The 25,486-nt window shown below is 45.4% G+C and overlaps 3 protein-coding genes across 14 annotated transcripts in view; all 3 read right to left on the reverse strand.

The window, feature by feature from the left end:
* Positions 1–4,130, reverse strand: part of ADIPOR1 (adiponectin receptor 1) — a 15,018-nt gene extending 10,888 nt beyond the window's left edge. The window contains exons 1-2 of one of the 3 annotated variants that reach the window (XM_040462070.1): positions 3,978–4,130; positions 949–1,015 (exon numbers count right to left, since the gene is read on the reverse strand). The gene's annotated coding sequence lies outside the window, so the exon portion shown is untranslated. Of the gene's footprint in view, positions 1–948; positions 1,016–3,562; positions 3,958–3,977 lie in introns of those variants that run through there. The other 2 variants (XM_040462068.1, XM_040462069.1) reach the window with 2 other exon arrangements.
* A 2,918-nt stretch (positions 4,131–7,048) lies between these two features.
* CYB5R1 (cytochrome b5 reductase 1) lies at positions 7,049–12,420 on the reverse strand. The gene is made up of 9 exons (XM_040462071.1): positions 12,306–12,420; positions 11,846–11,995; positions 11,655–11,727; positions 11,097–11,203; positions 10,749–10,878; positions 9,973–10,056; positions 8,798–8,883; positions 8,227–8,326; positions 7,049–7,877 (listed from the first exon to the last, which is right to left on the reverse strand). The coding sequence occupies exons 1-9, from the start codon at positions 12,318–12,320 to the stop codon at positions 7,705–7,707; spliced, it is 918 nt and encodes a 305-aa protein (XP_040318005.1). The 5' UTR covers positions 12,321–12,420; the 3' UTR covers positions 7,049–7,704.
* An 8,624-nt stretch (positions 12,421–21,044) lies between these two features.
* Positions 21,045–25,486, reverse strand: part of LOC121021667 (alpha-1,3-mannosyl-glycoprotein 4-beta-N-acetylglucosaminyltransferase-like protein MGAT4E) — a 32,343-nt gene continuing 27,901 nt past the window's right edge. For 4 of the 10 annotated variants that reach the window (XM_040462245.1, XM_040462248.1, XM_040462244.1 and 1 more), the window contains 3 exons: positions 25,061–25,190; positions 23,335–23,494; positions 21,045–22,284 (listed from right to left, as the gene is read on the reverse strand). In XM_040462245.1, the coding sequence (XP_040318179.1) occupies positions 21,080–22,284; positions 23,335–23,494; positions 25,061–25,168 (1,473 nt within the window). In that variant the 5' untranslated portion in view covers positions 25,169–25,190 and the 3' untranslated portion in view covers positions 21,045–21,079. Of the gene's footprint in view, positions 22,285–23,334; positions 23,495–25,060; positions 25,191–25,338; positions 25,476–25,486 lie in introns of those variants that run through there. The other 6 variants (XM_040462246.1, XM_040462250.1, XM_040462252.1 and 3 more) reach the window with 4 other exon arrangements.

Raw genomic sequence — 25,486 nt, forward strand, 5'->3', positions numbered from 1 at the left:
GAAAGAAAGAAAGAAAGAAAGAAAGAAAGAAAGAAAGAAGGAAAGAAGGAAAGAAAGAAAGAAAGAAAGAAAGAAAGAAAGAAAGAAAGAAAGAAAGAAAGAAAACACTCAGGTTCTGTGATATGTACCCTTGATTTTGGTCAGAACCTATACAGTATTTCAAAGTGAATGAATGAATAGGGCAGCATTCTAGTCGGCAAGCATATGACTTATTAGCTTCTTGTCATTAGCTAAGGGTTTATGTACTTTTTCTTGTGCTTGTGGGGCTTTCTCCTTTTCCTCAGAGTAAGCCAATACATATTCACTGAATATGAATACAATATTCACTGAATATTTAACAAATATATTTAGCACTAGCCCCCTAAGGTATTCTTAGGTACTGTGCAAAATACCCAGTTGAACAAGTGTCTTCAAAGAGCCTTTAACCAGATGGCACAAGGTCATTTGTGACATGTACAAAATCAGCGATACAATTTCACTGTTCCAGGAGGGCAGTGGAGGGAGAGAACACATAACCTAGGATGGCCACACACTAAATTCAGTTATTTCAAATGCTGTGTAACTATTTCACTTGAGGCAATGAGAATAATATAGGCAAACGTTTAAGTTGGGCAGTTAGGGTGAGAGACTCAATGTAGAATCCAGCTTGATATTCATTTCCTCATTTGACCTGCAAAGTTTTTATACCCTCAAGTCTAATGTTCTCCTAGGATGATCTCTGTCTCTTGGCCATCATTAGTCTTTTCGCTTTCAGTCCAAATCACTCTCTGTTAATTCTTCTGATTTCCCTCTAGCTCCTCTGTCACTAGCTCCTACACCTCCCCTCAGCGTTGTCTTCTAGGCCCAGAGTCACCAAACGTAACAGACATCCTAGTTAACTCACAAACCAGCCATCAGCTGCAACTCATCATACAAGATACGGCATCATGCATCATGTAAAATACATACAAGGGAGGTCAATGGAGATCACATCATCATAGTGAGCAAAGTCCATTGTCCGGTTTGGTCTTGTAAACTGTAGCAACACAGAGACAGGAAAGGAAGAGATAGGGATCGGAGGTCTGGCAAGAGAGGAGAGCAAATAACACTAGGACCTGGAAATATAACTTCTGATAGGGTGACCACTCATGAACAACTGGGGATGGTTACAAGCAAGTGTTTTTGTCTCTATTGTATAAAACCAGCATAAACCCTTAAGGCCTCAGGACTGATTCTGAGAACACTCAGGAGCATCCAATATACTTCAGCTTTCTGCCAGCTTTCTACATCCTTATGTATTTTAGAGGAAATACATTTCCCCTCAAACTCGCCACACCCAATATAGCAAATTATAACTGGGCCTAACTCCACTGAGTGCATTTTTGATGGGATTTCGTCAATTCAAGCTAATAAAATCTTTACCACTAAGCTTTGCAACTGGATAAACCTATGATATTAGAGAATAAAGCTGTGGAGGCAGGGAGGTGTTTGTGCTCCTATAAATAAGATAATCCTGTGCCACACTTGGGAAAGAACTGATTCTTAATCACCGGCCAGTTCTAGCTACAGTTTGTATCCCCCACAGTTTCTGGAGACATTTATTCTGTGAGCCAGTTCTGTGAACCAGTTTCCCTCCTTCCCTGGAGTCAAAGGCATAAAGCTTCTTCTGGGAATTTTTAATCTAGAGTCCCCGGACCCTTAGAAATTCTGTGGATAGGCATGGGTAGGCTCTCTCTATGTCTGCCCGACTCTACTGTTCTAAAGCAAGATTAGTCTAGCAGTAAAGTCAAAGAACACAGTCATCTTCTCGATGCACGCCTCTGTTAGAGGTGGTTTCACAACTGTTGGGGGAAAATGAGTCAAGGCCAAGGCCTATGTTTGAAAATCACCAAATTGCAGTAATGGTGCCTTGGCTTTCTCACGGGATGCTAAGTGTCACTGACTTAGAGTCTGAAGTAGAACATCACAATCTAACTTCCTTTGTAGCTCTTCTCTAGCTAGCCCAACAGAAGGAGTCGTTTTGATCCCAAACAGAGACAGAGAACCTTTTTCAAATGCCATGACAAAAAAAAAAAAAAAAAAAAGTACACAGGCTTATGGAGTTGTATGCCAGTCCCTGTTTTGAATACCTGGCTTTCAGATACATGGTCGATACAGTTATACATCGCAGCAGTCACTTTACAAGGTGTACCTCAGAAGCCCCAACCTAGATGCATGCCTAAAAGTCAATCAGTCGGAACTGGTTTGCCTACAGGGCACGTTCAAGGATCCTTTCAATCTAAGATAACTACAAACTTTATAAACATTAATCATGCCAACGTTTCTGAGCAGGAAAAGGGGATTAACTTTGAGCACAGTGAGAGGAACAAACTCCGGTGGGCAACATTAGAGATAAACGGACATTAAGGGAAAAATGTAATGACTTTGATGAGTATCCAGACTAGGAAAAAAACAAACAAAAACAAACACCATAATTAATAAAGCTTCTGGGTTTAAGGATGACTGTTTAGTTCACCAGTGTGATTACAGGTAGATGGGACAGGATAATATAGCAAGAGTGTTAAAGAGTTTCAGTGTGGCTTTATAGTATAGGAGTCAAAGGAAATTTCCTAGGCAAACAGAGAACAAACTTAACTGGCCTAGAAAGAAGCACAAACTCTATTCTTTCTCCATCTGACAATATCTATTGATTATTTACAATGTACATGGCACTGTGGCTACAGAGATAAGGCAAAGGAGCATTAGAGGCCTAACATGGTTGCTGACCTCTATTTTAAGAGGGGGCAATAATTTTTGTTTTCTACTAACATCCCTACAAGGCCAAACGTCAGTAAATGCTGGAGGAGAAGTTCAGAAGAAAAGTTCAACTTTAGTTGGAACGATCAGGAAAGGTTTTGTGGAAGATTTTAAGGAAGTATCTTGATAGGTAAAGACGGGACTAGTGGCCATTCCAGAAGCACACCTGGTATGAACCAAAGCAGGCTTGAAAGAACATAGTGCCCAGGGCAGTGAATAATCCATTTTTCTATAAGGGAATCTTCCAAAGGCAAAATGAGGCCAGACTGAAAAAACTGAAGATAGCCTAAAAGCCTACTTAAGGTGGTACACTTTACCCATTCGCAATGGTGAGCCTAGTGATCCTTTCCTACTTGCAGGCAGAGTGGTCATTTATTTTTTAAATCCCTTCAGAATCATGTAAATTTTTTGGCCACTGAGAACAGAAGGCTTTCAGATTCTACTCTGCAATTAGGTATATTCTGTGGAGGTCTACCTTAAAACCAAAGCTTTGAAGACCTAAAATCTCAAACATGAGATGGCATACATCGATGTGAGATTTCTGAGGTAATAAAATTCCGTTTTCCCCCAGTTTGGATTTTGCTCACATTTCAGCTTTTAGGATTACCTTAAATAAAGGTAAATTGTCCACTAATCTCCCTTTCTCTCCCAAGTCGAAGTGGGGACACTGTTACGGTTCGATCTGCCAAGGACTTGTGGTCGAGGACCCTGGGGGCTGCCCCTGCCACCAAAGGCTGAGAGAGGTGGTTCTGCGACCCAAGCCCGCACCCCCCCACTCCCCACTTGCCTGGCGCAGCGGCCTTGGGAGCCGGCTTAGCTCTGGCCTGGCCCGTCTCGATACAGGGCCGGAATCCAGACGTCTCGACCTCCCACCGGGGCTGGGAAGACTCGGCACTCACCGGGACTGTGGCAGTCGGGAGAAAGTCGGAGGACGAGCAGCCCACCCGCCCTTAAATTGTAGTGGAGGCCGCCTCGGAGGCGGCGCGAAGTGGGAGGGGCCGGAAATGTTTACAACCCCGATCGCAGAGTAGCCGGGAGGCGCGGCCGGCTCCTCGGTGGGGGTCTCGAGACCCTTGGGGCTTCTGGGCAAGTCAGTCCCAAGGGCTGTCCCAGCCTCAGGCCTGCGCCGAGGCTCCCGGGGGTTCCTGAGCTGCGGCCGATCCCCGCACACCCGTTCGCCGCAGCAGCCGGGGGGAACTTACGGCCGGCAGGCGGGCTCTGCTGGGGGCCGCGATCCCCGGCGCTACATCCCGCGGCGCTAGAGGCGGCCTGCGGCCGAGCGGCCCCGGATCTTCAGCGCCTTCCCCGCGCCGGAAGGGGCGCGCGACCACTCGGCGTCACCTCCGTGGCCGCGTCACCTCCTCTCGGGTGCTCCCTCCTCCTCCTGACAGGCATTCCTCCCGCAGTTCCAATCACAGGCCCTGTCCCCTCGGCCACGCCTCCCGCTCGCGGGGTGCCGCCCCACCCGACCTGGCCCCGCCCCCTACGCGGCAGGCCCCACCTGCGAGGCCCTGTTTCCCGCGGCAGGCCCCGCCCCCTCGCTCCGCTCCAATCATGAACTCCTCCTCTAAAAGGACCACACCTCCAAGTCACTAACTGGAGCACGTGATAGAGAAGGAATTTCAGGGAATTAGACCGAGCCCTGCGAAGGAATGCCAAATTCCCTACCGTGCACCTTGTTCACTAAATTGGGAAAGTCCCTCCACTTCATCTGTTACCATTGCCAGTCATTTTATCTCCGAAAACACTTAATTCCTTCTTCAATCTCATGGTCCCTCCCTCCAATCCACAAATATTTATTGAAGCGCTTATCATGTGCTAGCACTGGGCTAGACTTAATTTTGGTTAGTTATTTCTGTTTGGAAACAGTTTCTAAATAGTCTTGCTTGACGGCTCCCTGCTCCAGCTCCGTGTTCTCATATTGCAGCCAGAGTGGTGGCGCCAGAATGCATGTCGGGAGACTATTGGATGGTGCAGCCCTCGTCTGAATCACAGAACGCAGAAACTTTGAGGAACTGTAAGTCAGTTCTCTCAATTCCCCCAAGGATAGTACATAGCTGGTGCTATTCTAGATGCTGAGAGAGAAGGTAATTTATTACAACCTTACATGGATGCCTAAAGCCAGTGGGATGAAATCTTTCGGTGCTGGTAAAAGCATGGGCTCAGGAGTCGGATAGAACCAAGTTTCGGGCCCTGACCAGCTTATGATCTTTAGAATGTTACTGAACCCCTCCAAATAAGAATGATCTCATCTGGAAAATGGCAATAAAATAGTGCTATTTCAGGGGCGCCTGGCTGGCTCAGTCAGTGGAGCACACAACTCTTGATCTCTGGGTTGTGAGTTCAAGCCCCACATTGGCTGTAGAGATTACTTAAAAAAAAAAAAATCTTAAAAACATAGTGCTATGTCACTGGCTCTTGGATAGGATTAAACAAGATAATTTATGGAGGCTCTTAGTGTGATTCCTGGCAAAAGGTGAATGCTTCATAAATGTTAGCTATGTGTTGCCCACAGAACCTCAGAAACTTCCATTGTTCACAGGATTTTTTTAAGTTTATTTATTTTTGAGGGAGAGAGAATCCAAAGCAGGCTCCATGCTCTCAGCACAGAGCCTGTCAAAGGGCTTGATACCACCAATCATGAGACCAGGACCTGAGCTGAAGTCCAGAGCCAGCCGCCCCCACAGCATTGAGTTTTAAATCTCTTCCTGGTAGTGTTACAAAGGCCTTTCTCAGCTGGCTCTCACCTACTCTCAGAACTCTTCCTCCTCTATTTTCCTTCTGGCATTTAGGCCTCAAAGAACTTCTCCTAGTTCTCCAAATGTGAACTTCTCTTTCATTCCTCCAGCCTTCTTCAAATGCTGATCCTTCTGCTAGATTGCCCTTCCCCCCATTCTCTGCTGCAAGATCCAAGCAATTTACAATGCTCAGTTCTGGGTTTGCCTTTGGACCGAGACAATCCTAGGTTCACATTCTGGCTCTGCCAGCCACTGACCGACTTTGACTTTTGGCAAATCCTTAATCTTAGACTCACAGGATTATCATAAGGATTAAATTATATAGACGAGTACTTTGCACAGTATCTGTTACATAGCTAACTCAAAAATGTCTCTCTCTTCTCTGAATCTTTTCCAAAACCTTCCCATCTGCACCTTGTATCTCTACTATGCTATTAATCACACTGCACACAGTGTTATAATGTTTATCACTTGCCTATCTTACTCTAGACTGAGTTCTTTGGGGATTGAAGACCAGCGTTGGTCATAATTGTGTCCTCAGGAACGAGCACAGTGCTTAGAAGGTGGCAGGTCCTTAGAATACATGCTGTTTGTATGTCGAGTGAATGAGGCAGAAACCCATGTAAGACAAGAAATGGTGAGCTTCTGTGTGGGAAATGCTCTTTGCTGGACTGCTTCACTATTTGAGCCTAACAATCCCTGTGCAAGATCTTTCTTTTTGGAGGTGAGGTGGCCAGGTGTATCTCACAGAGAACAGTGGCATACATATACGAGTTGATCGAGAAATGTTTGATGGAATACTCGTAACAATTTATTGACAACTTTGCTATATGGAGGGGTGAATTCTGGGGGTCCCACAAGCCTTTCTTTTGGGGCCCCAGGGAAAGCAACACATAGTTCCATGCAGAGATGCAGTGCCGACCTTCTTCTTGAGGCCATTTCATTGTTCTATCCCAATGGGACTAACAAAGAAGATCGGAAGAAGCTGCCCTAGTCCAAATCTGGGAGAAGTGGGTGGATTGTCAGAGCAGAGGGGAAGGGCAGTTAGGACAGATGGGCCTGGGGGTGGCCAAGCCTATCCAGGCACCTACAAGTCTGGCTGGGGCTGGTGATATCAGGTTACTTTTTAAAGGGGAAAAGCTTCTCGTCCAAACAGAAAGACAATACTTTCATTTGTTTGCCAGGTACCGTGAAGGGTAAGTTTGGCGAAGGGAGGGCCAAGAGAAGGAAGGGAAAGAGTGGCCAAACCGAGGGACCACTGTGATCGTACCTGGGCTCAAAAAGCATCCCCTCTAACTTCGGTTCTCCTCCCCCTCCCTTAGAAGCCTCCAGGGAGAAGTTGAGCTCCTGCCTCTGCTGAGACAGCTGTTAAGTGATCACTGAGTGTGTGGCCAGGTCAAATATCAGCACATGGTACTACTGCTCAAAGGTTCTCTGGAAGACCTGGGAGGAATTCTGTGCTGGGAAATCCTTCCTCCCCAGATTCGCAGACATGAAAAGCCTTAGGAACAAGGACCCCAGACACAACAACCCCGTAGGTTTAACACGGGGGCCTTAGCCCCATTTATTTGCATAGCCAGAGGTCTCTGCCACAAGCAGCAGTCTTAGACTGTGGGTAGCCATTTCCTTCCAGCCTGGGCAGCGGCTGGGAAAGACAGACGCACAAATACATATTTCAGATTCCCTTCTCTGATGTCTGAAGAAATCATTTTCTCCTTTCCTGCAATCTTGAGGAGACCACCTCTGTGAGGCTGCTCAACTTGCGCTCACTAACACACACACAGAATCTGCTGTGGGTTAAGCACCGAATATTAAGTAAAACCCATTACATAGATTGTTCCTTTCATCACAGACACAGAGTGTGATGCTATCAAGGAACTAGTCAGTACAAGCAGCGAAGGTACATGCTTCCTTCTTTCTGACCCATGGAAGAGATGTCTCCACGGGCCTGACCTGGACCTTCTATCACAGGGAGATTTGGGGGGCCCTTTCGGGGAACGACTCAGCTTTAGCCCTCTTCCATGGCTACAAGGATGTCATTCCTGCAGGTATCCTCCAGATTTCAGCTCCAGAGTAAGACAAAAAGGCTGACACTGCCAGGAAAGGAACCTAGGGCTTATAGCACTTGAGTACTGGCTGAGGACAGTTGCAAGGAACAGGACCAGGGACACAGGCCCACGGAGCAGGAAGCTCAGTAGGTGAATCGCATCTTTTGTGAGTAGCCCAGTTTGTCCAAGTTGGGATGGCAGGCCAGCTGCACCATGGGGGGTGGCCCGCAGAGCAGCAGCAGCACGCCATCCCCTGGGGCGGGCAGGTGTTCCCGGATCATGTCAGCAGTCACAAACCCCTTGCTGTAGGCCCAATCTGCAGTACAGAGGAGAAGAGAGAGCAGACATTCCAGACCAGACCCGAGCTGACAAGGGGCGGAGTACCATGAGGCGGGGAGGAGGGGGAGGGCCCGGAGAGCCTCCAGAGAAGGTCTCAAGTTGTAGCAGCAGCTAGACGGGGAGACTCAGCCTGCTTCAGCTTCACAGCCATGCCTGCCACCCACCCAGAAAACAGGAACCAGAAGGAAAGGGCCCAGGAGATCACCATGTCTGTTGCACTCACACTTGGGAGTGTGGCAGTACCAGGGAGGGCTTGTTTCACTGAAATCAGAACCCCCAGTGCGGGAAGGCCCTGATTTGGGGGTGTCCAGGAACGGGGAGGGTACCTTCTGGGGGGTGATCCAGAGTGAACCAGAGCTTAAAGCGACTGGGATATCGGGCCTGCAGTTCCTCCAGCTCCTCCCGCAAGATTATGTCCTTTTCAGTCTGAAATGAACGGGGAAGCAAAGATTCTAGGAACCTCATGAGGCCCACGTACAAAAAGTTTGCCGCTCTGACAACTTTCCAACCGGGACAAAATTAGAGAGCCAAAGTTCTAGGGAATAATCAGGGCTTTTAGAGAGTTAGCGTGAGGCAAAGAGAGGGGAACGGCCTTTATTTACACAGTATGGAGGAATAAAGATGAAATATTTCACAAAGGAAACCCAAGGAACAACTTTTTACGCTTAGGACTCGGTTCCTTAAATGTGTCCTTTTCATGTTTCCTTGGGGGTCAGGGAAGGAATTTGGCCCCATGCTCTGTCCTCCTTGCGGTAGTAGAGGGTCCTCTACCTTGCAGGGGGGACCCTGGGCAAAGGCTACAACAGGCTCTGGACTAGCTCTGCCTGCTGGTGCCGCATCTCTCAGGCTGCCTGCACAAGAGCTTTAAAGACCCAGGTGTGAGAAAAGTAAACCAACCTGGTTGGCAAAAAGCAGAGAGCACTGGGTCGGATCTTCAGGGTCCTTCAGGATGGCCCGAATCAGCTGCAGCATTGGGGTGATTCCTGCAAAAAGACAGCCCACCATGAGACAGGATGGCCGCAGACCCTCCCCTGTCCCAGCTCCTGAGCTGACCAACCTCTCATCTTAATTCTTTCTACCCATTCACCACCCCGCTCCATTTTTCCTTTAGTATCCCGATCCTCGAATCCTCTCCTGTGTCCTGGAGCACTGACATTCCTGGACAGAGATGCCCTTGACCCCACACTCAACATCATGTCTGGTAGGTGCACTGTGGTCATGCTCCATATTCGCATAAGATCATACAGTTAACAAACGGAGGGTTGATGGGGGTGGGAGGGAGGGGAGGGGAGGTGATGGGCATTGAAGAGGGCATCTTTTGGGATGAGCACTGGGTGTTGTATGGAAACCAATTTGACAATAAATTTTATATATTAAAAAAAAAATAAGATCATACAGTTGAAATCCTTCTAAGGAACCAATCTAAGACCCTTCCTCTGAAAGTCTGTTGGAGGCTTGGACTCAAATGTCACAGATAACTGTAAGTATCTACTGATTCAGTGATGAGGGTTCTGGAACACTGGACTTGAGGGTTAAGTGCATGTGCTTTGGAAGTGGACAGAGTTAGAAACTAACCCTACCTCTGGTCATTACTGTTTACCCTGTGGAAACCCTTCAACTTCTCGCAACCTCCATTTTTTTCATCTGTAGAAGGGGAAGACTAATATCTACTTCATAGATACACACATAAAGTGACTAGCATAGTGTCTAATATTTAGAAATGTTCACTGTTTGTTCTTTCTCTTCCTTCTTGCCTATCCTATTTCTAGCTGCTTCTCCATTCTCACCTAAAAATTATTAGATTCATTCCATTTGAGGTCTTAGGAGAACCCACATGATTTATTTCTCTCATTCTATTAGTTTAAAAAAAAATTCCTTATTTATTTATTTATTTTTTGGTTTCTACCTGATTATGATTTTGTTTTCCAGATATCAGGGAGTTCTAAGCATCACCAGGAATCCCCCGACTAACAGCTTGGCTATGATTACCAAACCTTCTGAGGGTCACTTGGGCGTTTTCATGGCAACAACCAATAATGGTGGGAGAGAATGGCCCCTCAAGTGATATACACCTGTTCCGCCGGCAATCATTCCCAGTTTCTTCGCCACTTGGGGTTCTGGCGGAGATTTTTTGTTGGGCTGAATGCTAAAATTCCCTGAAAAGTCAAGTTAAGAGAGGGGTGGAAGAAAAAAGTCAATATGGGGGACTAAGAAAACAAATATAGAACTGAAGATGTGTCCCAGGCCGGTTTAGCAGCTGCAGTGAAATCTGATCCTGGAGCTTGGGTGGAGGTTTGAGTTGAGCCAGCCTTGACAATGATACACTTGAGGGACAATGGGGCCAGGACTATCCGTCCCATATTATTAAGTACCAGTCAGTTTAGGGCCACACAGTGAGTCATTAGCTGCCTCTGGCAGACCGTCACTCCCTGGCGAGGGAGACAGGCATGGGGCCAGGTGTGAATCTATTTTCCCAAGTGGCACAGAGCAGCTCCAGAGGCTTGCTAATGCACACAGCTGTTCCCATGGGCAGGGATGAAAGCTGTGTCTGGCTATCTAAACTGCTCAACTTGAGAAGCATTCGGGGGAGGGAAAGAGAGACATAGGTTTGCTTTAGGCATCTCCACAGCAGTCATGGCTGGTGAGCTCCAGTGGGTAGGGAGCTGATCCCTGTGACAAACGGAACTGAGAAATATGCCTTTCCAAAATATCAGCGCTATGTTTAAAGGGCAGGTCTGGCCCTTGCCCACGTACTCACATACATGCACACGCACGGCCGCAGTGTGCCAAGTGGACTACGCGTACTGGAGAAGTGGGAGACAGGCTCAGGGAGAAGAGGGGCCATTACCTTTCCCAGTGTAAGTGAGCAAACCACTTGGCCCTCGAAATTCCACCACATCCCCAATCTTCAGGCTGTTTAGGTACTGAGACATCTTCCCTCCCTCAGGAAATTTGGGGTGCACACCCTTCAGGTACACCTGGTAAGACAGAATGGAAAACACTTTATCTGGAATGTCACTGGCTTCTGAGCTGAAGCTAGAGCAGGAACTACACATGTGCTATCGTCCCCAGTCCACATACTTTCTTCATATGCCCTAAGGACACATGTCTCCTGCTATCAAACAAATCTTGGAAGTTTACAAATTCCAGAAAGAGAGAGATAAGGAGCTCCTGGGGTTCCTTCCTACCCACTTACCTTGATGACAAGATCCACGTAGCCTTGGTCCTCGTCACTGGTGACAGGAGTATATGGCCTGATGACCAGGCTGCCATCGATCCGGGCAGAGAGGTAGACATGTTTGCCTGGGGACCATGTGTAGAGCTACATAAGGGCTGCTGGTGGACGTGTAGCCTTCCTGTCACCTTTCAAAATACTCAAGGAGTTTTGAGAACAAGGATGTCTTGCTTCCTAGAGTGGTTCCAATGAGATAGCAGGCAGGGAGGGCCCCTTAGGGCCCTCAGAAGCCCCCCATTGGAGAAACTCTTGTCAACTACTGCCAGGACCTTAGCAGTAGCAGGAGAATTGAGGGTCTGGGCAATGAGGAAAAAATAAATGTTTGCTCAGGGGGAAATACAAACAAATCCTGCAGGGAGGAGGAAGAACTAGTGAGTGTCAACGATGTCTAGGGGCACAGAAGCCACACCCTGGAGGGGCCCAGTGGTCAGTGATACCTCACCAATCCAAGCTGGGTAGGGAAGGGGAATCACCCTCTTAGGATACCAGGGAAAGGAGCCCACTCCACACTTTCCTTACCCACAGGCAGCCCCAGAACGTGGTGGGCGGTGGGCAGGGCAAAGCGGAACCTCTTGGTGTTGTGGCTCACAGTCTGGAGGATGGACGACACACAAATTTCACCAGGCAGGTCTGGTGCTGCAAAGTGCTTTGGGGCATCCCAACCACAGTGGATGGTCCCTCCTCTACCCGGGCTTTCCTCTACAACTTACCGTCTTGTCTAGCAGTCGCAGCAGGTACTTCTCATTGGGGTCCAGGAGAGTGACCTTTGGCCGGCGGGACTTTCGAACCAAGTACGAGCCCAGAGCCAGGCCAAGCACAGTCAGCAGCCCCACCCCCAGGGAGGCCAGCAGGACTGGGCTCTGTGGGTAGAGAAGGCAGCGTGACCATCATGCTGGGGAAGAACCCGGGGAGTGGGTGGTGACTGTCCCATACGACCAGCCGCCCCAGGGATGGCTTTCCCGAGCTCCAGCGCGAGAGCCTTTCACGGCCAGAAAGGTAACCGGGGAAGGGTCCCAAGCCCGACTGTGCGGTACCGGGACCCCGGATTCCAGGGCAGGTGTAGAGCCCTGCGGAACGGGGTCGGCGGCGAGAGCCCCAGGTCCGGAGCTGAGTGCCCAGAACGAGATGGGGCGGAGTCCCCTGGTGCAGGACGCGGAGCAAGGGTCTCACCGGTTGGAAGCCCATGACCGAGCACCTCGTCCTCCACCGCCAGGCCCGCGGACGGATCCCACAATGCGCCGCGGGGCGGGCAGGAGGCGGGGCGGGCAGGAGGCGGGGCGGGCTGGAGGCGGGGCGGGCAGGAGGCGGGGCGGGCAGGAGGCGGGGCCTGGCGAGGGTGGGGCTGGCGGGCTGAGTGGCTCTGCGCCCCACCCCTTTGCTCTCAGGCTTGGTGGCTAAGGGCCCCAGGAACCTCCGGACTGACCCAAGATCCTTGAAGACCGAAGCTCCAGCCCTCCTTCCCCTCCCCAGCCTCCTATTCCCGCCACTTCGATCCGCTTACCCCGAGCAAGAGGGGAGTCCTGTCAAATGTAGAACCACACCAAGTTGGGGGACTAGAAATCTGAGTCTGAAATACTAAACAGAAAGCTGTCTGACATTGAGCCAGTTGAGCAGGAGGCTGAAATTAATCATTTTAGAGTCACCTTAGTTTTTCAACAGGCTGAACTGCAACAGCATTGAACAGTCTGGCGGGGTCTTCTTTAGGAATGAGGAGTGTGGCATGGCAACTTCATTTCCCGGTCCCATTTGGTTTTGCATACAGCACCAGGCCTTCGGTACCACTCAGTAGCTTCCTATGGGTCCAAATCAAGCTTCTTGCCCTGATCTGGGTTCTCTTACCCTCAGGGTCAAAGACCTGGGCTTTGGAGGCAGACTGTACAGAATAAGAATCTCGCCTCCAGCACTTACTGGCTCTGTGACCTTAACTTTTCTGCAATTCCTCATCTATAAATGGATATATATTATCTTGTGTCTAGTCCATAGGGGTGTTGTGAGGCTTAAATGAGATGTGTAATGTGCCTAGTGTACTGTCTGTCAGAGCAAAATACTCGATAGATGTCAGCGACTATAATGGCTCTGAAGATAGCGCCAACAGTTAGGGTTTTAGAACTAAGTTCTGTTGGCAGCAAAATGGGACAAAGGGAGTCAGAAATAGACACTGACAGCCACTGGGGCTACACATTTGCCAAGATGGCTGTTTTTCTCATACACAGTTCCCAACCAGATTGACATTTGCATTTGATTTCTTCTGAGGTCTCTTGCCTTTGCTTACAGACATCTTTTTATATTTTTACATGGTCTTATATATCTGTGTGTTTGTGCCCTAATCTCCTTATAAGTTCACTAGTCATATTGGACTAGGGATCACCCTAACGACCTCTTTAAAGACTCTATCTCCAAGGGAGCCTGGGTGGCTCATTCAGTTGAATGTCCAACTCTTGATTTTGGTTCAGGTCATGATCCCAGGGTCATAGGATTGAGCCCCATGTTGGGCTCCACGCTGAGCATGAAGCCTGCTTAAGATTCTCTCTCCCTCTCTCTCTCTCTCTCTCTCTCTCCCCCTCCTCCTCCTCCTTCTCCTCCTTCTCCTCCCTCTGCCCCTCTCCCCTGCTCACACTCTTTCTCTCTCTCTCTCAAAAAAAAAAAAAAAAAGAGTTAAAGACTAACTCCAAATACAGTTACATTCTGAGGCTACGGGCTAGGATTTCAGTATATGAATTTGAGGGGGAGATGTGACACAATTCAGGCCATAATGGAGGGGTGCTATTTTAAATGCTATTGTTCTTAAAGTTTTGATTTCTACTTGTACTTTATTATACAGCAATAGGTTGATTTCTCTGTGTTGACTTTGTATTCTGTGATCTTGCTAAACTCATTCATTAGTTCTAAGAGGTTTATTTTGTCTGTTTTTGGTAGATTTCTTGGAATTTTCTATACAGACAATCATGTAATCTGTGAATAGGAATAGTTTGATTTTTTCCTTTCCAGTCCATATCCCTTTTCTTTGACTTGCCTTATTGCACAAACTAGTACTTCCAGTATGAGTACTGCCTCATTCCCATCTAAGGGAGAAAGCATTCAGTTTTTCACCAGGAAGTGTGATGTTAGCTATAAGTGTGTGTTTTGTAGCTGCCCTTTATCGGGTTGAGGAAGTTCCCTTCTATTCCTAGGTTTCTCAGAGTTTTTATCTTGCATGGATACTGAAGTCTATCAAATGTTTTATTCTGCATCAATTGTTATGATCATCTTTACACTATAATATAGTGGATTATGTTTTGTTGTTGTTGTTGTTGTTGTTGTTGTTGTTGTTGTTAATACTGAGCCAGTGTTGCTTTCCTGGGAATAAGCCCCACTTGGTTCTGGTGTATCATTCTTTTTACATATTACTGTATTTGATTAATATTTTGTTGATAGTTTTCACAACCATATTCTTGAGAGATAGTGCTCTATAGCTTTCTACTTTCTGTACTGTCTTTGTCTGGTTTACGTTGTAAATGCATTGTTTGAATCAGGATCCAAATAAAGTCCATCCATCGAGATTTGTTTGTCTCTTAGGTGTTTTTAAAGTATAGATTTCCCCTCCATCTCTCTCTTGCCTTTTTTTCTCCCTTACAAATTTTATTTACTGAAAAATTGAGAAGGCTGCACTCCTAACCACTACAATAAGCTGCTTGTAGAAATTATTTGGGGCCCAGTGTCCAAAGGGCACAGGAATTTATAAGTTTATAGATAGTCCTGGGTGAAGTAGTTCCCAGGGGTCCTACTGATAAGTAGGAGGGTGGGTAGTTGTTATCAGGGAGTTCTGTTTCTCCTCCTGAGATGGGGGGCTCTGTCTGGGTGGAAAGCTATAGTTCAGGATGGTAGAGGGAGCATCTCTTACTTTTAGAGGGTAGATCAAAGAAGGATATATGAGCATTTAGTGTGGGTATTGAAGTCAGGAGGTCAGGCAATGGATTTCAACAGGGGTGCTAACAAAAGTTTCTGAGGCAGGCAGGAGCAGCTGGATTATGAAATGAGGGGGAATCCAAGAAATAGAAAGTGGGAAAAACGATCACAGAACACATTTGCTGAGTGCTTATCATGTTTCAGGCACTATTTCAGGCACTGGGGATATAGAATTCAACAAGACACAGACCAGCTTTAGGGGAATTAATAATCTGGGCCTCCAATCCGTTAAAAAACCCCGAAAACCCCATTCTTGACTCCTCATTGTTCTTAGAATAAACATCAGACATAGCCTCCAGACTCCCTAAAAGAAGTGGTCCCTCTCTAGCTTTTCTTCCTCACATGGTGACAGACTCCATTTGCTTTCTTCCCTTCAGTGACCCTCTTTTCCATTTTCTTGAACAATCATGTTATTAGGGTCTTCGTAGTCTTTGCAAGTTCCATTCCTTTTGCCTGGAACATTCGTCTCCCATCCTTCCACCCACCCTTCACCTTGGTTTTCCTAACTTATTCAGAGGTTGTTATAGGCACAGTTCTAAGATGGCTCCCAAGATTATCCCCGATAACCCAATCTCATTAGACATCCTGACTCTGCACTGCTTTTTAAAAAAAAAAAAAAAAATTTTTTTAACATTTATTTATTTTTGAGACAGAGAGAGACAGAGCATGAACAGGGGAGGGGCAGAGAGAGAGCGAGACACAGAATTGGAAGCAGGCTCCAGGCTCTGAGCCATCAGCCCAGAGCCCGACGCGGGGCTCGAACCGCGAGATCGTGATCTGAACCGAAGTCGGACGCTCAACCGACTGAGCCACCCAGGGGCCCCTGCACTGCTTGTTGTTAGCACTTATCACAATGGTTATGTCTGAACCATCTTGTAGTCAGTTATTTTCTGTTTCCTGCCTAAAATTTCAGCTCCGTGGGGTAGGGACCGACATATTTCCAGCACCTTACGAAGTGTTGTCATACATTAGGGGTTCAATAAATATTTGGGGATTATACACTGTTCTGATATTACAGACAGCACAAGAAAGGAAAATTGTTTACTCTGTATGAACATAAATATAAAATTCATAAATAAAATACTAGCAAATGATATCCAACAATTAATTAACAAAATAAGCCACAATCATGTTGGGTTTACCTCAGGGATGGAAAGATAGGAAATCTCTATATAAAATTCTTTGCATTAACGGATTCATGGAAAATGATCACATGATCATATCATTAGTTGCCAAAAAACATTTAATAAAGCTCAACCCCATAAGTTTTATAAAATTATTTTTAAGGCTTTTGAAAATGTTTTATTTATTTATTTTGAGAGAGAGAGGGAGAGAGGGAATGCGTGCATGAATGCGGGTGGAGGAGCAGAGAGAAAGGGACAGAGAGAATCTCGAGCAGGCTGTGTGCTGCTTGTTTGGTCCCATGAACCGTGAGATCATGACCTTAGCTGAAATCAAGAGTTGGGCGCCCAACCAACTGAGTCACACAGGAACCCCAAACCCATAATTCTTAGGAAGCTAGGAATAGATGAGAACTTTCTTAATTTGATAAAGATCATATACCAATAGTCTACTTCAAATATCATACTTTAGATACATTTCCTTTAGTCAGGAACAAAGCTAGAATATCTGTCATCAATGCTATTGTTTAACATGGTATTGGAAATCCTTGCCCAGCAGTTGGCAAACCTTTTCTGTTTGGGTTGAATAGTAACTATTTTAGGACATACAGTCTGTGTTGCAATTATTCTACTGTGCTGTTGTAGCATGAAAGCAGTCATAGGTAATACATGAATGAATGAAAGTGACTATGTTCCATTAAAACTTTATTTACAAAAACTGGCTGGGGTGCCTGGGTGGTTCAGTCAGTTAAGTGTCTGACTCTTGATTTCAGCCCAGGTGGTGATCCCAGGGTCGTGGGATTGAGCCTTGTGTCGGGCTTTGTGCTGACTGAACGTGAAGCCTGCTTAAGAGTCTCTCTCTCTCTCTCTCTCTCTCTCTCTCTCTCTTACTCCCTCTGCCCTTCTCCCCCCAGCTTGAGCACTCTCTGTCTCTGTCTCTCTTTCTCTCTCCCTAAATAACACATAAATAAGCAAAACAAAAAGAAAAACTTTATTTACAGAAACAGGTAATAGGAAATATTTGGCATGTAGGCCATAGTTTGCTAATCTCTGTTCCAGCCAGTGCAACAAGGTAAGAAGAACAAGTGAGGAATAAGAACAGAAAGTGACAAAATAGTCATTACTGGCATATAGTGCACGAGAGTTCAAGAGAATCAATGAGCTCACTATTATAAATAACAAGAAAATTCAAGATGATTTCTGGATACAAGATCAAACTAAAATATTAAATTGTCCACTACATTATAATTGATGAATATAAAATAAAATATTATAGTAATAGTTTAATATATTAATACCATTATAATATGTAATATATAATATTATATATTATTATATAATATATAATATATAATATTATATATTATTATATATTATTATATATTATATATTATATAATTATATTATATATTATTATATATTATTATATATAACATATATTATATTACATATATTATATTATATATTATACAATAGTATAATATACTATATAGTATATATGTTATATATACTATATTATATATAATATTATATAACATATAATATAATATATATTAATGATATATATAATATATATTAAACATAATTATTACATTATTATAATAATTATAATATAATATAATAATAGTAATATTATTATATTATGATATAACAATATAATAATATACCATAATATATATTATATTATATATAATATCATTAATATATAACATATACTATATTAATATAATATTAATATATTAATATCAACAGAAAATATGGACTATGTAGGAATAAATGTAATGAAGGAGGTGCAAGGCCCTGATGAGAAAATTTCCAAACTTCCTAAAAAGGCATATAAAAAATTCTTTCCCATTTCAGTGGAGGGCAGCTCCATCTTTCCAGTCATTTGGTCAAACACTTTGAAGTTATTCTTACTGTTTTCTCAAACCCTAAAACCAATCATTCAGGAAATTCTCTTGGATCAATTTTCAAAATACAGTAAAAACTTGGTTTGTGAGCATAATTCGTCCGGAAAACATGCTCATAACCCAAAGCACTTGTGCATCAAAGCGAATTTTAAGAACCATTGGCTCAGTTGTGATCATGTGACCTTTGGCATCACGTACTACTCGTATGGCAAGGCATCGCTCAGTTTATCAAGTTAAAATTTATTAGAAATGTTTGCTCATCTTGTGGAACACTCGCAGAACAAGTCACTCGCAGTCCAAGGTTTTACTGTACGTTAAAAATATACCTGTTTCCGATTCTGTGTCTCCCTCTCTCTCTGCCCCTCCCCCGTTCATGCTCTGTCTCTCTCTGTCCCAAAAATAAATAAACGTTAAAAAAAAAAATATGACCACTTCCACTGCCACCACTCTGGTCTAAACCATCTTGTGTCTGCAGAAGCATCCTAATGAACCCAATCTCCACTCTTGTTTCTCTATAATCTATTTGCTACATAGCAGCCAGAGTAATTCTTTTACAACTTTGGTCAGATCATGTCACTCTTATACTCAAATCCCCGCAATCTCTTCTGCCTCACACTTATTTATTCTGTTCATTGCCTCTCCCACTTTAGAATATGTGCCCCAAGGGGGGAGCCATCTTGGTCTGCTTACCGATGCGTCCTGAGTGCCTACAACAGTGCAAGTTAATACAAGAGATAACGGCTAGCTCCAGGGAAAACTTACACATGAAAGAAAATATAATCACGGATCGCTACTGTAAAATCAAGCCATCAAGCAATCCCTGAGCACAGTGTAGCTGCTAGGCTGTCTTGCCACACTTCCATAAATCCAGTTGCTAAGGAAACAAAGACGCCGTTATTACCCATGACACGGCAGGTAGCCTGGACTTCATGCTGCGATAATTCCCTTTGCTCCCTGCCCCCAGTTCTTCTTGGGAAGAACAGTGGATCTGTGTCACACCTGAGAAATGCTAATCTTAGGAAACTCTCAATCTTATAAGGGGACTGCTAGCAAACCTGACCAAACTTTGCCCCTCAGGGAGAGGTTATCTTTATTATCCTGCTGAGGAAACATCTTCTCAGAGGACAGAAGGTCTCTGCAGTGTCTCTGGAGTACTACATCTCTAAGTCTCTCCAGAGAGAGAGAGAGAGAGAGAGAGAGAGAGAGAGAGAGAGAGTTACTGTCTTTTAAAACAAATCTGCCCTCTGCGGTGGTAGAAGACACTAGCTCTAGGTTCTAAGCCTGTTTGCTGTACAAACATCCTTGAAAAGAGAGCCAGAGTTGTGTAGAAATGCCTTGGGCAATTGCCTGCCACCGACTTGTTCAGCAGTGAATACTTGACAAAAGCATGAGAATGTGATCATCAAGAAAACTCTGTTGGAAGAATGGGGGAAGGAGAAGGGCCTATTTGTGGAGTAGCATAAAAGGGCTAATCCCTTGGCTGTTATAAGGAATTGTATACAAAACTAATCAAAAAATGGTAGTGTAAGTATATGGTGATACGGACTCAAACAAACACCCGAAGAACACTTAAGAGGGTTGAAAGTAGTTATGTCACGTTGCACTTGCTTGGTATCCCTCCTACCTCTATAGCGACCCTTTCCCACTGACCCTTGGTGCCTCCCCTTCATCGACTCCACGTCTTCGTGTTGAAATGATCCAGGACTCCGTCCTTGGAAACCTCGTGGCTTTATATGCTGACAGATTTCAAAATTTGCAACGAGGAGGTCATTAGCAATCTTGACAAAGAGCACCTTTGGTTGGGTGTAGGCACAAAATCCTGACTGGAGAGGGTTTGAGAAATTCATAGATTTATAAGGAATGGATATCCTCCCTTTGAGGATTCAGATCATCTTTCTATTACAAATCCCAAGTAAAACCTGATATTTAACAAAAGACACGCAGTTCAAATGTAAAGAATCGTAAAAAGTTACAAGAAATCCTAGCAGAAATTCCTTAAAACTTCACACTCATAAATTTTGTTTTTTATAGACATTTTTCTAGATAGATTTTATGCATGTCGTGACTTACTTACTGAACTAGTGGTTTTGCCTTTCGTGGATAAAACATTTTTTGTTTGCTCCTTCTGCTATGTGATAATTCTATTTTCTCCTTACGTGATTTGGATAATTTCGTCCAAAAATTTTGAAAAACTATTTAAAAGTTGTGACATCCTGTCATGTATGCTGCTGCTGATTCATTGAAAAGCTGGTTTCTCAACATCGGCACTATTGACATTTTGGGTGGGATATGTCTGTGTGGTCGGGGCTGTTCTGTCTGTTGCGGTTTGTTTAGCAGCATCCTCGGCCTCTTTGTACGAGATGTCAGTCGCGTCCCCCGTTGTGACAACCGGAAATATCTCCAGACATTGCCAAATGTCCCCCCTTGGGGGGGTGGTGAGGCCAAATCCCTCCAGGTGGAGGACCATGGTTGTAGAGAGGGTCAGAGAACAATGGAATTCAGGGAGGCTGGGAAGAAGGTACATATACAGTGAGGGTAGAGACAGATTGCAAGTGAAAAGATGTTGAAAAAAAAACTAAAAAAAAAAAGTTAGATGCTCAACTGACTGAGCCACCCAGGCACCCCTCTAGTGTAATTTTTTTAATGTCTATTTTTATTTTTGAGAGAGAGGGAGGGTGCGGGGCAGAGAGAGAGAGAGGAGGACAGAGGATCCGAAGTGGGCGCCGTGCCGACAGCAGAGAGCCTGGCACAGGGTCAAACTCATGAACTAAACCGTGAGATCATGACCTGAACCGAAGTTTGACACTTAACCAACTGAGCCACTCAGGTACCAACTCCCCCCCACCCCCCCGCCCTTCTAGTGTAATTTTTAATAGTGTTTCCTTTCATTCTCAAAAGTGTCCCAGTTTGGATAATAAATTACGTGCTCATCCTACTCTGAAGGAGCAGGCCTTGATCAATTTCGGTTTTATTTCTGGTCGGCCATGTTGATTCCATTCCCAAACCCCACCTTTCCAGAATTCCCACTGTCATAACTCTCCTCTTCCTCATGCTGAGTCCAGACTTTGATCTGCCTGATCAGGAGCCAAGACTCTTGAGAGGCTAGCACAAGCAGTCGTATACAACTCAACTCCTCCACAGAATCTTCTTCATAAAATACCCTCTGGTCTAAATTTCCTTCCACCAGTGGACCTAGAAGGGTATAGCGGGTGCAGCCTCTGGAATTCTCCAAGGGATCATAGCCCAGCTCCACTTGCCCCTGCCGTAGCCAATACAGCCCTTTTTTGTCAGAACCTGTCAGGACCTCTATCCGGATGACTTTTTGTGGCTTCTCCAAAATCACCGTCAAGTAGTTGCCTCTTACAGGATTGAGAGTAGAGTAGCACTCTTCGTTCAGAGTATAAGCGTATTGTGGAATACCATTCATTTCTGCTATCATGTCAGTGAGGACGCTGGCAAGGGGGTTGTCTGGTTCACCAAACACCTTCTCCTTCTCCACAGGAAAGCATGTGTCCTCAAACGCAGGATACTTGCCTATGTGGAAGAAGACTGAGGGACTGAAACGAATTGGAACACTCTGGGCCAAGAGAAGGCGGAATTCAGAGAGAAACAAGTAAATGGGAATATCCTTATGGAAAAGGAGAAAGAGAGAGGCCAGGTGGGAGAGGTCACTGGTGTGGAAAACTTTCCCAGAGAGGCTTAGGCTGGAGAACTCCAGGATCGCCCAAGGTAGTTCTTTCCAGGCTGATAATGCCCAATAGATGGTAGAAATAAATTTGGAAGTGCAGTAAACATAATCTTCCATCATCAGAAAGTATTCAGAGAGGTTGATAGCAAAGTTCATGAGGAGGGCATAATGGACTTTCTGCCTGGAATAATGCGCTTCACAGCGTGAGGTGCGACTAACATTATCCCGATCCCCTGGGAGAGGAGAGTCACCGAGACGACCGTGGATCACGAGCAGCTTCTGGGCCTCAATATGTGGTTTGAAGAGGTCTGAAATATTGGCAACTGTTCGTCTGAGCCATTCGGGGTCGGGATCTGACAGGTGGACCAGCACCACGATACAATTCAGCTCGTGTTCTGAGGAAGCTTGGAACAGGGACCGCAGGGTGTCCAAGAGGTAGCTCCCATTAGGGTGTTGCTCTGAGGAAATCCCTATGGTCAGCAGTTCTAGGGGTGGAGGGAGACAAGGGAGATTTTAGCTCTTCAAGATGGGGGAAAGGTTCCTAGGACTTCCTCTCAGGTCTCCCCTTAATGCCACACCTGTGACAAATTCATATTTCCCTTCCTTGGGAGAGTGTGGTCCAGAGGTGAGGATAATCTCTGGTTAGAGGTTGCCAAGTGGTTTTATTTGATCACAACTTTAAAAGGCTATCGGTGGAAACTTCATGAAAAACAAGCTTCTCTCTGATGGGGGAGGCTGCCATGTACCAAAGGTAAATTTGCTGGCTTGGCCAGTTGGCCAGGCCTTGACCTCAGAGTTATCTCAGCTACCTTGGATCAACCAGACCCCGATTGGAGGATCTCCAGGGACTCATGTAAACCCAAGGGTTCTGGCACCCTAGTGCACAGCTAGTCAACATTCACCCTCCCCTTTCTCCCTCTGCTCAGTGCTTTTGACCATAGCTCCCTCCGGGTCCTCTCTCATCATGTCTTCCCCTCCCTGGGGAGCTATGAATGAGCTTCGCTATGGGGTGGCTCCTTAACGGGTCACTATGGACTTCTCAACTTGTTAGTCATTCAATGGGGTGGCCAGTGGGAAGAAAGTACACTCAGAATTATGATCTACAGCACATTTCAGAGCTTGGTCCTCCCTCAGAGCAACCTGCTTTTCCACCAGACACAAGCTCACGTTCCCTTTTTACCCACCTTCCTTTTACTTTTCTTTCTTTCTTTTTTTTTTTTTAAGTTTATTTATTTTGAGAGAGAGACAGACAGACAGGGAGAGAGGGAGAGAGAGAGGCAGAGAGAGACAGAGAGACAGAGAGCATCCCAAGCAGGCTCTGCACTGTCAGTGCAGAGCCTGATGCAGGACTCAATCCCATGAACCGTGAGATCGTGACCTGAGCCGAAATCAAGAGTTGGAAGCACAACTGACTAAGCCACCCAGGCGCCCCGCCCCGCCCCGGGGGGGGGGGGGCCCGGGCAATCTTCCTTTTTCTTGTTGGAATACCTTGTCTGACTTTCTCCTAGTCTGACCACTCCCTCCCCTATACTCACTCTTTTCCTGGGGAGGGGATCCAGCTAGCAATTTGTACTTGGCCTGTTGGAGTAAAGGGGAGGCTTTCTGCATGTCCTTGAAGTTCTCTAGATGGCTTCTGCTCTCAGAGATCATTTGGTCCTGATTGAGCTGCCACAGTATTTTCTTCTTTTCCTCCTGCTGAGGATAAGATGAGCATCAGCCCTGATATTCATCCCTAGACTCCTGGAGGCAAATAAGGGGGCAGATCCCCCTTTTAGGACAGGTGGGGCAAGCCCCAGGATCTGGTCACCGGGAGCCCAAGTGTTAGGACTCAGCTGACTGTTATCCCCACCTTGCCATGAGAACCCACAGGACTTTCCAGAAGGAGTGGTGGGCCCTGGAGTGAGATAGGAAGTAAGAATGCCTATAGGAAGATCAGAGGCTTATGCAGAGTAAGGACTTGCCTGCCCTACCCTGCCCCACATCTAATCTCTCCTACCATTATCAGGCTGGCAAAAAGTCCTCTAACTCAGCTTAGACTGTGGTAGGTGCTGAAGACCAATGCCTGGTCCTGTCCTTCATGAAGTTATCCACAGTACCTCAATTCTAAAACCCTTTCTTTTACTCCACTCTGACCATGCACACATTTCTTTCTTTCTTTTTTTTTTTTTTTGGAAAACATGTCAACTTTTTTATTTTCTTTTATTTTTTTCTTTTTTTTTCAATTTTTATTCATCTTTTATTTATTTTATTTTATTTTTTCCAATATATGGAATTTATTGTCAAATTGGTTTCCATACAACACCCAGTGCTCATCCCAAAAGGTGCCCTCCTCCATACCCATCACCCACCCCCCCACCCCCCCATCAACCCTCAGTTTGTTCTCAGTTTTTAAGAGTCTCTTATGCTTTGGCTCTCTCCCACTCTAACCTCTTTTTTTTTTTCCCTTCCCCTCCCCCATGGGTTTCTGTTAAGTTTCTCAGGATCCACATAAGAGTGAAACCATATGGTATCTGTCTTTCTCTGTATGGCTTATTTCACTTAGCATCATACTCTCCAGCTCCATCCACATTGCTACAAAGGGCCATATTTCGTTCTTTCTCATTGCCATGTAGTACTCCATTGTGTATATAAACCACAATTTCTTTATCCATTCATCAGTTGATGGACATTTAGGCTCTTTCCATAATTTGGCTATTGTTGAGAGTGCTGCTATAAACATTGGGGTACAAGTCCATGCACACATTTCTGAACCATTTTCCCACATCACTTATGTTTTTCTCTAGATGGTTTGAGGCATTAAGGAAAAATGTAGACTTCCAAAACCTGAGCATTTGGTTTTCTCTGCTTGAAGCTGTTGTACATGTGGGAGAAGTTATTTTAGGGCTTTGTGTCTCAATCGCTTCGTAAGAGAAATGGGACGAATAACATCTCTCACACGAGACTCTGATGAGGAAAGTGGCCAGCACCCAGGCAGTCCTCATCACATGCAGGTCCTGCCAGTCAGCCTGGTTTTCTAGAAGTATCTGTGCATTGCTCTCTCTGCACTTAAACTGCCCTCTCTTCCTCCTTGCCTTTATTCAAGTCTTCTCCATCTTTCAAGGCTGGCTCAATATTTATCTTTTCTCTGACACTCTCCTGATTCTTCAAGTGCCCTCTTCTTAGAACTTCTATGATGATAACTACAGCGTTTGGATAACTGGAAACCCATCCCCTCCTACCGAAGGATTGACAAACAGTCCAGTCTCAGCCTCTGGTTCTTACCAATGATAAGTTATATGTAAGATGCTCTTCATTATTCTCTTGGAGGAAGAAGCTCAGGAAGATTAAGGACACAACAACTATGATATATTTCCATAGGCAATGACGCATGGTGCTGGGGCCTGGAGGAGCTCTGCAAAGAAATGTGAGCGGGATATGAATCTTAAGTGCTTCCAGCTTACAGAAGCATAAGGATGTCCTCCTCCTACCAGGAAGCCTCCCACATCCTTTCCCCCTTCCCTCCGCCACCGAATTATTTCCATAGTCTTTTCTCCACGCACTTCAACCCTCCCTCCTACTTGTAGCCATCTATGGAGAGACAAAGGTCAAGGAGTTTGATTCTCTCCCACTTCTACCATCTTCACCTCCTGTCTGGGTTTCCAGGTAAAATTGGAGGAGCTTCTTTTGTTTATCCACTCTTGGAATAGA

This window comes from Herpailurus yagouaroundi, unplaced genomic scaffold, assembly GCF_014898765.1.
Source record: "Herpailurus yagouaroundi ecotype Mexico unplaced genomic scaffold, PumYag 308, whole genome shotgun sequence".
NCBI lineage: Eukaryota > Metazoa > Chordata > Mammalia > Carnivora > Felidae > Herpailurus > Herpailurus yagouaroundi.

What these genes read in the sequence shown, in the direction of transcription:
- CYB5R1 (XM_040462071.1), bottom strand. An exon ending in GCTCACTTACACTGGGAAAG is followed by an intron (nt 10,057 to 10,748) that starts GTAATGGCCCCT and finishes TTGACTTTTCAG; the next exon opens with GGAATTTTAGCATTCAGCCC. An exon ending in AATGATTGCCGGCGGAACAG is followed by an intron (nt 8,884 to 9,972) that starts GTGTATATCACT and finishes GTCTTTTTGCAG; the next exon opens with GAATCACCCCAATGCTGCAG.